Genomic DNA, 12500 nt, shown 5'->3' with positions numbered 1-12500 from the left:
TGTATGGACAATGCACAGTACCACTTCTCTCCTGTATACTGGGTGTAACCCTCAGGTGGAGCGGGTGTGGATCGTTTGTCAGTGCTGCTGCTGGGAGGCGATCTGTGTGGCTCCTGGTTCCTGCTCCCTTCTGCCTGGAGGGGATTAGGTTTCTGGGATGCAGGAGGAAAGCAAGACCCAGGCCTCTGGTTCCCGGAGTAGGCCGGCGGGGACGGAGGGCGCACAGCGACCGGCCTGTTCAGAGGGGGTAAGGAGACCTGGTGGGGAAAGCAGCAATGTTGGAGTCGGTCAGTGACTTTTCCCTCAAGAATTGCCTATTTTATGCAGGCCTATAAAATGAATGGCAAAGAGCTCCATAGGTTGAGGGCAGAGCTGAAAAAGCACTTGAGTGCGGGCAAACGCCACGACCGGGAGCAAGCGGCCAATAAGGACATTACAAAGATAAAGTCTGAAATTAACGTGATTGAAAAGAAACTGATGGACATCCAGGCGGACTCATGGCGGTCATCAGGGAGATGGAGTCTCTGGTACGATTGGAGCGTTTTACTTTCGGAGATGACCCTGTACCGGATGAGAAAAAGTGAAAAAAAATATAAAATAAAAAAAAAGGGGCGAGTCGGTTACATTCTCTTATGTCCCCCTTTCCCAGGCTCCACCTACTCAGGGCCCTGCGGTGGGTTGTGCGCAGGGGAAGAGCAGTGGGTAGAGTATGGAGGTCCCTACAGGAGAGTCATGTGACACTGTTTCAGCTTGTAGTAGCGGTAAGAGTGTGGGGGCGATTTCAGCTGTGAAGCCGGACATGTTTGGTGAGGTCAGCAGCCCGGCGGGAGGCTGCTTTTCTTCGGCACCGGGCCAGGGCAAGACGGGCAGGGGTAAAGCTTAGATCCCGGTGCCGGAGATTAGGAGCGAGGGCGGAGATGAGCGGCTCAATGGGGCGCCCAGTGGTAAAGCAGGCTCCGCGGTGGGGTCTGCGGCTGGTGCGTTGTATGCTGTAGGGGTGTCGTCTGCAGGGGCTTCTCGAGGGGGAACCTCATCTGCATTTGGGGCAGGTGGCACCTCAGCAGGAATAATAAAACCAGCCAAGGCTGGACTGGCAATGGCGGCTGCTAAAGCTATTGAAAATATAAAGGGGACTGTCCTGAAACCTGTGGGGACAGAAGGTTCTATGGACAATATTATAAAAACTGTGCCTAAATCTGGACGGCCTCCGTCCCCTTAGGACTTTCCTGTGGCCGGTGAAGCAGAGGGGGTTCCTGACCAGTCAGATAGTGTTATTGCGGCAGAACAAGACTGGTCAGGATCACCCAAGGACGCCGAGGTCACACCTGTATATACTCTAGATGCTGAAAATACTGTTAATACTGTAGATATGGGGGTTCTGTCTGTGGGGTCTGGTACAGGACTGAATGGAGGTGTGAATGGAGAAGAGTGAGGGAGGATGGGAAGGATGATGAGAGGATGGATGGAGGGGATGCGAGAGTGAGAGGGGGGGGGAGTATGGATTCTGTGGAGAGTGGAAATGATGCTGGAGTGGCTGGTCCATCAGAGCCCCTGGCAGCGGCACCCAGTAGGAGTTATGCCAGTGTTGCTGCCGGGTCACGTAGGCCTCATGAGAGTCCTGCACCCTTTGGTCCTGGGAATTCTGATCTTCAGAGACCTTCTGGAGGCCTTGCGGAGGGGGGGATAAATCTATCACTGTAGAGGGTAGAGAGGTAGAACTGTCCTTTTGGATAGAGAGGCACGGCCTCGGGGCCTCCCGAGAGCAAAGGAGAGGAGTCATGGTCACTCCCCACTGCCAGGTCTGGAGTCACCAGGAGGAATGTGGTCCGTCTTAGGTGGAGGTGCAATGATACTTGTCCAAACAGGACAAAGGTGGTAGAGCTCCTCCTCAAGATGGATTTCAGGGCAGGTGACATCTTTGCCCTGATACATCCTCATGGTACCCCATTTTTTGATGTCAGTTTCGTCCGGGCCGAAGGGCTCGAGCTCTTTTGGGCTCGGTACGAGCTGGCAAAGATGGCACCCGAGTGGCTAGATTTTGCTGTCCAGGCAATTTCTCGCTAGAACAACATAAAAAAAGTGACGGTATTAACGTGTAACGAATCTCTTTCTTGCATAGACATCATGACCTGGATTGGGCGTTATGGAGAGGTGGTCAGCTTTCCCCAGAAGAACAGGGATGAATTTGGTATCTGGTCGGGGGCCTGGACCTTCATGGTCAAGTTGAAGGTTTCAGGTAATTCTGTCACCCACATTCCCTCCTCCACTTTTCTGGGGAGGGACAGGATCCTGGTTTTCTACCAGGGGCAGCCAAAGGTCTGCCATAGGTGTGGTGACCCGACACACTTCAGCTCACAATGTAGGGTCCAGAAGTGCGTGTTGTAAGGAGGGATAGGACATCTCGCCGCAACCTGTGAGGACATTCCTTTTCACCTGTGTGGTGACCTTGGTCACCTCTTCAGCCTCTGTCCGTTCTCTTTTGCTAATGTGGTCGAATTTCCAGTTGGGGTTAGCCGAGATGCTGACTCCACTGGGGAGGGTACTGGCGGAGGCGCGGAGACTGCTGGTCCAAGGAAGAATAGAATGAAAGGGAAAGGGAGGGGGCTCCTCAGGTGGCAGCTGAGGTAGCTTTACCTGACCCTGAGATGGTGGATTCTGCTGAGGACCTGAGGGATGGTGAGCTGGAGGAGGGAGGCCAGGAGACTGGATAGAGAGGAGGAGAAAAGGGCCATCACTGCTACCTCCTCTCCAGGAGAGAGTATGGATGAGGAGAGCAAAGAGTGGCTAAAGAATAAGAGTAAATCGGGCGCCAGAAAAAAAAAAAAAAAAAAAGATGGTGAAGAAGAGGAAGGAGAAGGTTTCCCCTTCTTTGGAGTGGGATCATTCAGTCCCCCTCACCCTTGTCCAGGTACCAGCAGAAGGATATACCGGCTCCCCTCTGGTAGATAGCCCTAACCGGTACCAAGTCCTCAGAGATGACATCTCCTCCTCAGATGCGGAGGCTGGGGACGAGGTGCGGGTCTCCGAAGTGAGGCCTTCAGGAAGCGTCAAGCCTTCTTCTCTGGTAACGGGGGGGGGGGGGGCTGTAGGTCGGCTCTGATCATCCTGTCGAAGGGTAAAGACTCGTCCCGCACTGAGAATTGGAGTAAAGGCTGTCCGCTAAGCCCTCTGCTTTATGTGTTCGCGGTCGACCCCTTCATTCGAAGGATCGATCGGGGACCATTAGCGGGGGTGAGGATGGACCCGGCGGTGCCGGATTCTGCCTTAAGGGTAGTGGCATACGCTGATGACGTCTCCATTTTTGTCTCTTCGCAAGGGGAGGCAGAGTGGGTGATGGCGGAGGTGGATTGCAACTCTGAGGCATCCGGGTCTAAGATCAACCGGGACAAGTGCAGAAGTCTTTGGTCGGGAAGTGGAGAGCCTGAGTTTTGTCTCCCGGACACCCTCCCTGTGCCCCAGGAATCTGCAAAAATTCTGGGCATAGAATTTGGTCCCGGGGATTACCCCGCACGAAATTGGGAAAGCAGACTGGAAGATGTCTCAAAGAGTGGAACAGTGGAAAGGTTGGTCTTTGACCTTTAGGGAAAGGGTCTTCTTGATCAGGTCCTACTTGCTCCCGTTGTTAATCTATCTAGGCAGTATCAGCCTTTTGCCAGAGCCTCTCTGGTCCCGGGTCTACAGTCTGTTCTTCCTAATGTTGTGGGGGAATAGATTGAACCTAGTTAAGAGGGAGGTGACTTACCGCACGAGGAGACTAGGCGGGTTGGGTATGGTCAACCCGGTGGTATTCCTAGTGAATACCTTTTTAAAGACCAATATATCAAACCTCTGGACAGAGAGGGCTCCTCCGTGGGTATTCTCTTGCAGGAGATGGTTTCAGCCTTTCTTCTAGGAATGGGAGAGAGGCGGTCAAGTGAAGGATATTCGCACGCCATACGGGCATCTCCTGACTTATGCTGCACTGGTTCTGCAGTGGTCATCAGGAGGTGGGGGCTGGGGATGTGGGAGGAAAATCCTCGATAACAGGATCTTGCCGACTCATTTCCAGAAATCACTGGCCCTCAAGGATTGCCCAGGTCGGGATCAAGGGATTGGGTTGGCTCTTAAATTCACCTAGAAGTTTCTCAAAAACAAGTTTTGGTACTTGGCCTGGCGAGGCTTCCATGGTAAGCTATATGTAAGGGGCAATCTGAAGTACAGGAACTCCAATGAAAAGGGTTGTCCCCGGGAGGAGTGTGGGGGTGTGCTGGAGGACATGGACCACTTCCTGCTTCAGTGCCCTTTTAATATAGAGGTATATCAAAGGGTGGGAGCTTCCATCAGCTGGCCACGGCTGGCTGCCCTTTCCTATGCTGGGTGGCTTTATGGGGCCTTCAAAGATCTGGGTGTCCGGGACCGGTGCACTTCTTTTTTAGTCAGTGTAGTGGTCAAGTATCACACGTGGCAAGCGAGGTGTTTAGTGTCGACAAGACAGAAAATCCTCCCCGTGGACGAGGTTTGTAGGAACACTCTCGTCGACCTGGTGAAGGTTCGTTCTTTGGACTATGAAAGGTTGGGGGCATTTGCAGCCTCTTCCCTTTGGAGGGGGTTCACCTTTAAGGTGCCCTAACCGAGTAATCTCCTCCCTGGTGATGGGCTGAAGCTGTCACCAGACATTTTTGCTTTGTTTTGATCAAGATGAAAAGATGTAGGCGACTACAGACATCGAACCGGAGCCCTGAGGGGTTGGTGTTATGGTGTAGGGACTGTATATATGTATAAGAGTATTATGAATAAGGTTATAATATTTGATTTATATTCTGTATATATTTTTGTGTATGTTATAGGGAAGGTGGGGGATATTATGAGTAAATTCTTATTTTATTGATTATTGTTTTTGTGTGTGTATTATATATATTTAAAAAATAATATTTGTATAGGTATGTGATGTGTATATAGGTTGTGGTGTATAGTTATATAGGTTTGTGGTGTATATAGTTATATGGATTTGGTGTGTATATATATAGTAATGTGGTGTGTGTAGGTATGTCGTGTGTGTCGTCCTGGACCAGAAGGGATTTTGTGTGTGTTTGTGTTATTATGATTTGTTATGTATTAGGTTTATTTATATTCATTTGATTATCATTGTTATGGATGTTGTGTTGGTTTATGTTTTGTACTTTACATAAAATAAAAGTTCCTCAGTATCTGCTCTTATATATGAACAATGCACAGTACCACTTTTGTCCTGCATGCTGGGTGTATATCTCACATACACAGCACCACTTCTCCTATCCTGTACGGACATATACACAGTATCACTTCTTTCCTGTACAGACACATACACAGTAGTACTTCTTTCCTATATGGACATATGCATAGTATCACTTCTCCTGCAGAGACGATCGCAAAGTGAGAGGAGACGTCCGGTGCAGTCACTTCCTTCCTACATCTCTCGCTGACGTCGACCAACATGAGGGAAGAGGAACCGGCCTGGGGCCCCTCCCTGAGCTATGTCCAGTGGGACCCAAATATCACAACCACTGGAAGTGGCCCGAGGGCCCAACCTTTAGCTCTCTACAAGTGAGCAACCAATGGCTTCTAACTGGCTGTGACAACATCGCAATCTACCCCCAATACCCGGGGTCACCATCAACCCACAGGACGATGACGGCCTAGGTCCTGTGAGGTATTGGGGGGTCACTCTCCAGGCCCTGTGAGGTATTGGGGGGGTCACTCTCCAGGTCCTGTGAGGTATTGGGGGGGTCACTCTCCAGGTCCTGTGAGGTATTGGGGGGTCACTCTCCAGGTCCTGTGAGGTATTGGGGGGTCACTCTCCAGGCCCTGTGAGGTATTGGGGGGTCACTCTCCAGGCCCTGTGAGGTATTGGGGGGGGGGGTCACTCTCCAGGCCCTGTGAGGTATTGGGGGGGGGGGGGTCACTCTCCAGGCCCTGTGAGGTATTGGGGGGGGGGGTCACTCTCCAGGCCCTGTGAGGTATTGGGGGGGGGGTCACTCTCCAGGCCCTGTGAGGTATTGGGGGGGGGGTCACTCTCCAGGCCCTGTGAGGTATTGGGGGGGGTCACTCTCCAGGCCCTGTGAGGTATTGGGGGGGGTCACTCTCCAGGCCCTGTGAGGTATTGGGGGGGGTCACTCTCCAGGCCCTGTGAGGTATTGGGGGGGGTCACTCTCCAGGCCCTGTGAGGTATTGGGGGGGGGGTCACTCTCCAGGCCCTGTGAGGTATTGGGGGGGGGTCACTCTCCAGGCCCTGTGAGGTATTGGGGGGGGGTCACTCTCCAGGCCCTGTGAGGTATTGGGGGGGTCACTCTCCAGGCCCTGTGAGGTATTGGGGGGGGGGGTCACTCTCCAGGCCCAGTGAGGTATTGGGGGGGGGGGGGGGTCACTCTCCAGGCCCTGTGAGGTATTGGGGGGGGGGGGGTCACTCTCCAGGCCCTGTGAGGTAGTTGTATTGGGGGGGGGGGGGTCACTCTCCAGGCCCTGTGAGGTATTGGGGGGGGGGGGGTCACTCTCCAGGCCCTGTGAGGTATTGGGGGGGGGGGGGTCACTCTCCAGGCCCTGTGAGGTATTGGGGGGGGGGGGTCACTCTCCAGGCCCTGTGAGGTATTGGGGGGGGGGGGGGGTCACTCTCCAGGCCCTGTGAGGTATTGGGGGGGGATGGGACACTCTCCAGGCCCTGTGAGGTATTGGGGGGTCGCTCTCCAGGCCCTGTGAGGTATTGGGGGGTCGCTCTCCAGGCCCTGTGAGGTATTGGGGGGTCGCTCTCCAGGCCCTGTGAGGTATTTGGGGGGGGGGGTCACTCTCCAGGCCCTGTGAGGTATTTGGGGGGGGGGTCACTCTCCAGGCCCTCTGAGGTATGGGGGGGTCACTCTCCAGGCCCTCTGAGGTATTGGGGGGGGGGGTCACTCTCCAGGCCCTCTGAGGTATTGGGGGGGGGGTCACTCTCCAGGCCCTGTGAGGTATTGGGGGGGGGTCACTCTCCAGGCCCTGTGAGGTATTGGGGGGGGGGTCACTCTCCAGGCCCTGTGAGGTATTGGGGGGGGGGGGATGGAACACTCTCCAGGCCCTGTGAGGTATTGGGGGGTCGCTCTCCAGGCCCTGTGAGGTATTGGGGGGTCGCTCTCCAGGCCCTGTGAGGTATTGGGGGGTCGCTCTCCAGGCCCTGTGAGGTATTGGGGGGGGTCACTCTCCAGGCCCTCTGAGGTATTGGGGGGGGGGTCACTCTCCAGGCCCTCTGAGGTATTGGGGGGGGGGTCACTCTCCAGGCCCTCTGAGGTATTGGGGGGGGGGGTCACTCTCCAGGCCCTCTGAGGTATTGGGGGGGGGGGGGGGTCACTCTCCAGGCCCTCTGAGGTATTGGGGGGGGGGTCACTCTCCAGGCCCTGTGAGGTATTGGGGGGTCGCTCTCCAGGCCCTGTGAGGTATTGGGGGGTCGCTCTCCAGGCCCTGTGAGGTATTGGGGGGTCGCTCTCCAGGCCCTGTGAGGTATTGGGGGGTCGCTCTCCAGGCCCTGTGAGGTATTTGGGGGGGGGTCACTCTCCAGGCCCTCTGAGGTATGGGGGGGGTCACTCTCCAGGCCCTCTGAGGTATTGGGGGGGGGTCACTCTCCAGGCCCTGTGAGGTATTTGGGGGGGGGGGGGGGGGATGGAACACTCTCCAGGCCCTGTGAGGTATTGGGGGGTCGCTCTCCAGGCCCTGTGAGGTATTGGGGGGTCGCTCTCCAGGCCCTGTGAGGTATTGGGGGGTCGCTCTCCAGGCCCTGTGAGGTATTGGGGGGGGGGGGTCACTCTCCAGGCCCTCTGAGGTATTGGGGGGGGGGGGGGGGGTCACGCTCCAGGCCCTCTGAGGTATTGGGGGGGGGGGTCACTCTCCAGGCCCTCTGAGGTATTGGGGGGGGGGGTCACTCTCCAGGCCCTCTGAGGTATTGGGGGGGGGGGTCACTCTCCAGGCCCTCTGAGGTATTGGGGGGGGGTCACTCTCCAGGCCCTCTGAGGTATTGGGGGGGGGGGGTCACTCTCCAGGCCCTCTGAGGTATTGGGGGGGGGGTCACTCTCCAGGCCCTCTGAGGTATTGGGGGGGGGGTCACTCTCCAGGCCCTCTGAGGTATTGGGGGGGGGTCACTCTCCAGGCCCTCTGAGGTATTGGGGGGGGGGGGGGGTCACTCTCCAGGCCCTCTGAGGTATTGGGGGGGGGGGGGTCACTCTCCAGGCCCTCTGAGGTATTGGGGGGGGGGGGTCACTCTCGGCCCTGTGAGGTATTGGGGGGGTCACTCCAGGCCCTGTGAGGTATTGGGGGGGTCACTATCCGAGTCCTTTGAGGTATTGGGGGTCACTATCCGAGTCCTTTGAGGTGTGGGGTCACTCACCTACAGGAGGATGACACCCTCAGGTCCTGTGAGGTGGGGGGGGGGGGGAGGTCACTAACCGGGCCCTGTAAAGTAGGGGGGGGGGAGGTCACCATCCGGGCCCTGTGAGGTAAAGGGGGGGGGGCACTATCCGGGCCCTGTGAGGTAGGTTTGGGGGGGGGGCGGGGGGGCACTATCCGGGTCACTCTCCTCCATGTGACAGATAATGGGTCACTGTGACAGGTCTCTGTACAAGGAGTCACTGACACCCGGTAAAGCTGTCACACACGGGGCACCGTCCGCACACAAGTCTGGGCACTGACACCCGGATCCGGGTCACCTTTCACCCCTCGCCCTCCGGTACTTACACTATCTGGGCCCTGTGAGGTAGGTTGGGAGGGGGGTCACTATCCGGGCCCTGTGAGGTAGGTTGGGGGGGGGGGTCACTATCCGGGCCCTGTGAGGTAGGTTGGGGGGGGGGGGGGGTCACTATCCGGGCCCTGTGAGGTAGGTTGGGGGGTCACTATCCGGGTCCTGTGAGGTAGGTTGGGGGGGGGGGGGGTCACTATCCGGGTCCTGTGAGGTAGGTTGGGGGGGGGGGGGGTCACTATCCGGGCCCTGTGAGGTAGGTTGGGGGGGGGTCACTATCCAGGCCCTGTGAGGTAGGTTGGGGGGGGTCACTATCCGGGTCCTGTGAGGTAGGTTGGGGGGGGGGGGGGGGGGTCACTATCCGGGTCCTGTGAGGTAGGTTGGGGGGGGGGGGGGGTCACTATCCGGGCCCTGTGAGGTAGGTTGGGGGGGTCACTATCCAGGCCCTGTGAGGTAGGTTGGGGGGGGTCACTATCCGGGTCCTGTGAGGTAGGTTGGGGGGGGGGTCACTATCCGGGTCCTGTGAGGTAGGTTGGGGGGGGTCACTATCCGGGTCCTGTGAGGTAGGTTGGGGGGGGTCACTATCCGGGTCCTGTGAGGTAGGTTGGGGGGGGGGGGGTCACTATCCGGGCCCTGTGAGGTAGGTTGGGGGGGGGGTCACTATCCGGGCCCTGTGAGGTAGGTTGGGGGGTCACTATCCGGGTCCTGTGAGGTAGGTTGGGGGGGGGTCACTATCCGGGTCCTGTGAGGTAGGTTGGGGGGGGGGGGGGGTCACTATCCGGGTCCTGTGAGGTAGGTTGGGGGGGGGGTCACTATCCGGGTCCTGTGAGGTAGGTTGGGGGGGGGGGTCACTATCCGGGCCCTGTGAGGTAGGTTGGGGGGTCACTATCCAGGCCCTGTGAGGTAGGTTGGGGGGGGGTCACTATCCGGGTCCTGTGAGGTAGGTTGGGGGGGGGTCACTATCCGGGTCCTGTGAGGTAGGTTGGGGGGGGGTCACTATCCGGGTCCTGTGAGGTAGGTTGGGGGGGGTCACTATCCGGGTCCTGTGAGGTAGGTTGGGGGGGTCACTATCCGGGCCCTGTGAGGTAGGTTGGGGGGGTCACTATCCGGGCCCTGTGAGGTAGTTGGGGGGGGGGGGGTCACTCTCCGCCCTGTGACAGATAACGGGTCACTGTGACAGGTCTCTGTACAAGGAGTCACTGACACCCGGTAAAGCTGTCACACACGGGGCACCGTCTGGACACTGACACCCGGATCCGGGTCACCTGTCACCCACCCCTGCTCGCCCTCCGGTACTTACACCTCCAGGATGCGGTCCCCCTTGCGGATCCCGGCTCGGTCGGCCGCTCCCCCGGGCAGCACGGCGCTCACATGCTGGAGCGGGGCGTACAGTTCCCCGTTAATGCTCCGCAGCTGGCCGCCCTCGCTCACTTGGCCCCTCACGTTAAAGCCATAACCGGACTCGGACTTTACTATCCGGACAACGCGAGGGCCGCCGACAGGCAGAATGCCCGGGCCTCCGCCCCCGTTCCGTTGACTAGAGTGGATCCCGTCCTCGTCCGCCATCTTTACACAGACCGGGAGGAGCGAAGCGGGCAGGAGTCACGGGACCGGCGCGTCACCCGCAGGGCATGACGGGGTATGTAGTGCGTAAAGCTGTCACCCTGGAGAGGCGTGGCGAACAAAAAGATAGCCAATCATTCTCGAGTCACGTGACGCCCGACAGCCAGGAGAGCGAACCAATCAGCTGTCCAATGGAGGCGACGTCCTCAGCCAATAACAAGCAGTTAGGAGGCGGGGCTAGAGTTGTGGAAGCTCCACCACAGTCTATGATCACGCTGATGAGAAGAGGCGGGAAAAGAGAAGCGGCTGCGAGTACACAGGCAGGTTATACCCGCTCCATAGGGGGCGCTAGTCTACTGCTTATATCATGTGGTGTGCACGTGTTTACACGATTTATGTGGCCTGCCTCACTATGCTGCTTATTGATATGGATTCACTGTGGATGATGTATATAGGACAGTTTTAACACTGCAGTATTTATCCTTGATGTAATAGAGAACGATGTACATAGCACAGTGTTTACACCGCACAGTATTCATCCCTGAGGTAATGGATGATGTACATAGCACAGTGTTTACACCGCACAGTATTCATCCCTGAGGTAATGGACGATGTACATAGCACAGTGTTTACACCGCACAGTATTCATCCCTGAGGTAATGGACGATGTACATAGCACAGTATTTACACCGCACAGTATTCATCCCTGAGGTAATGGATGATGTACATAGCACAGTGTTCATACCGCACAGTATTCATCCCTGAGGTAATGGACAATGTACATAGCACAGTGTTTACACCGCACAGTATTCATCCCTGAGGTAATGGATGATGTACATAGCACAGTGTTTACACCGCACAGTATTCATCCCTGAGGTAATGGACGATGTACATAGCACAGTGTTCATACCGCACAGTATTCATCCCTGAGGTAATGGATGATGTACATAGCACAGTGTTTACACCGCACAGTATTCATCCCTGAGGTAATGGACGATGTACATAGCACAGTGTTCATACCGCACAGTATTCATCCCTGAGGTAATGGATGATGTACATAGCACAGTGTTCATACCGCACAGTATTCATCCCTGAGGTAATGGATGATGTACATAGCACAGTGTTCACACCGCACAGTATTCATCCCTGAGGTAATGGACGATGTACATAGCACAGTGTTTACACCGCACAGTATTCATCCCTGAGGTAATGGATGATGTACATAGCACAGTGTTTACACCGCACAGTATTCATCCCTGAGGTAATGGATGATGTACATAGCACAGTGTTCACACCGCACAGTATTCATCCCTGAGGTAATGGATGATGTACATAGCACAGTGTTTACACCGCACAGTATTCATCCCATAGGTAATGGATGATGTACATAGCACAGTGTTTACACCGCACAGTATTCATCCCTGAGGTAATGGATGATGTACATAGCACAGTGTTTACACCGCACAGTATTCATCCCTGAGGTAATGGATGATGTACATAGCACAGTGTTTACACCGCACAGTATTCATCCCTGAGGTAATGGATGATGTACATAGCACAGTGTTCACACCGCACAGTATTCATCCCTGAGGTAATGGATGATGTACATAGCACAGTGTTCACACCGCACAGTATTCATCCCTGAGGTAATGGATGATGTACATAGCACAGTGTTTACACCGCACAGTATTCATCCCTGAGGTAATGGATGATGTACATAGCACAGTGTTTACACCGCACAGTATTCATCCCTGAGGTAATGGACAATGTACATAGCACAGTGTTTACACCGCACAGTATTCATCCCTGAGGTAATGGATGATGTACATAGCACAGTGTTTACACCGCACAGTATTCATCCCTGAGGTAATGGATGATGTACATAGCACAGTGTTTACACCGCACAGTATTCATCCCTGAGGTAATGGACGATGTACATAGCACAGTGTTCATACCGCACAGTATTCATCCCTATGGGGTCTGGACAGGGCTCGTCCCTGAGGTTACAGAGGATGATGTACTTAGCACAGTGTTCACACCGCACAGTTTTCTTCCTTGAGGTGAGAGGACAAAGTACATAGCACAGTGTTCACACCGCGCAGTATTCATTCCTTGTTGGTACAGGGTGGCCATCCTCCAAACATCCACTACTCCATTCATCTGAACCATCCGGGGTTGCACGGCACTCATCAGTGAACAGGACTGTTTGAAAATTAGTCTTCATGTA

At 55.6% G+C, this 12500-nt stretch overlaps 1 protein-coding gene across 2 annotated transcripts in view; it reads right to left on the bottom strand.

Annotated features, from left to right (window-relative positions):
• The window catches only part of SNX27 (sorting nexin 27), a 29136-nt gene extending 18708 nt beyond the window's left edge, over nt 1-10428 (bottom strand). The window contains exon 1 of one of the 2 annotated variants that reach the window (XM_056546254.1): nt 10011-10428. In XM_056546254.1, the coding sequence (XP_056402229.1) occupies nt 10011-10276 (266 nt within the window). In that variant the 5' untranslated portion in view covers nt 10277-10428. The remainder of the gene's footprint in view (nt 1-10010) is intronic. The other variant, XM_056546253.1, reaches the window with a different exon arrangement.
• Between the last annotated feature and the right edge of the window lie 2072 nt (nt 10429-12500).

Source organism: Hyla sarda, chromosome 11 (genome assembly GCF_029499605.1).
Source record: "Hyla sarda isolate aHylSar1 chromosome 11, aHylSar1.hap1, whole genome shotgun sequence".
Taxonomy (NCBI): Eukaryota; Metazoa; Chordata; class Amphibia; order Anura; family Hylidae; genus Hyla; species Hyla sarda.
This window is presented reverse-complemented; position numbering and strand designations above follow the sequence as displayed.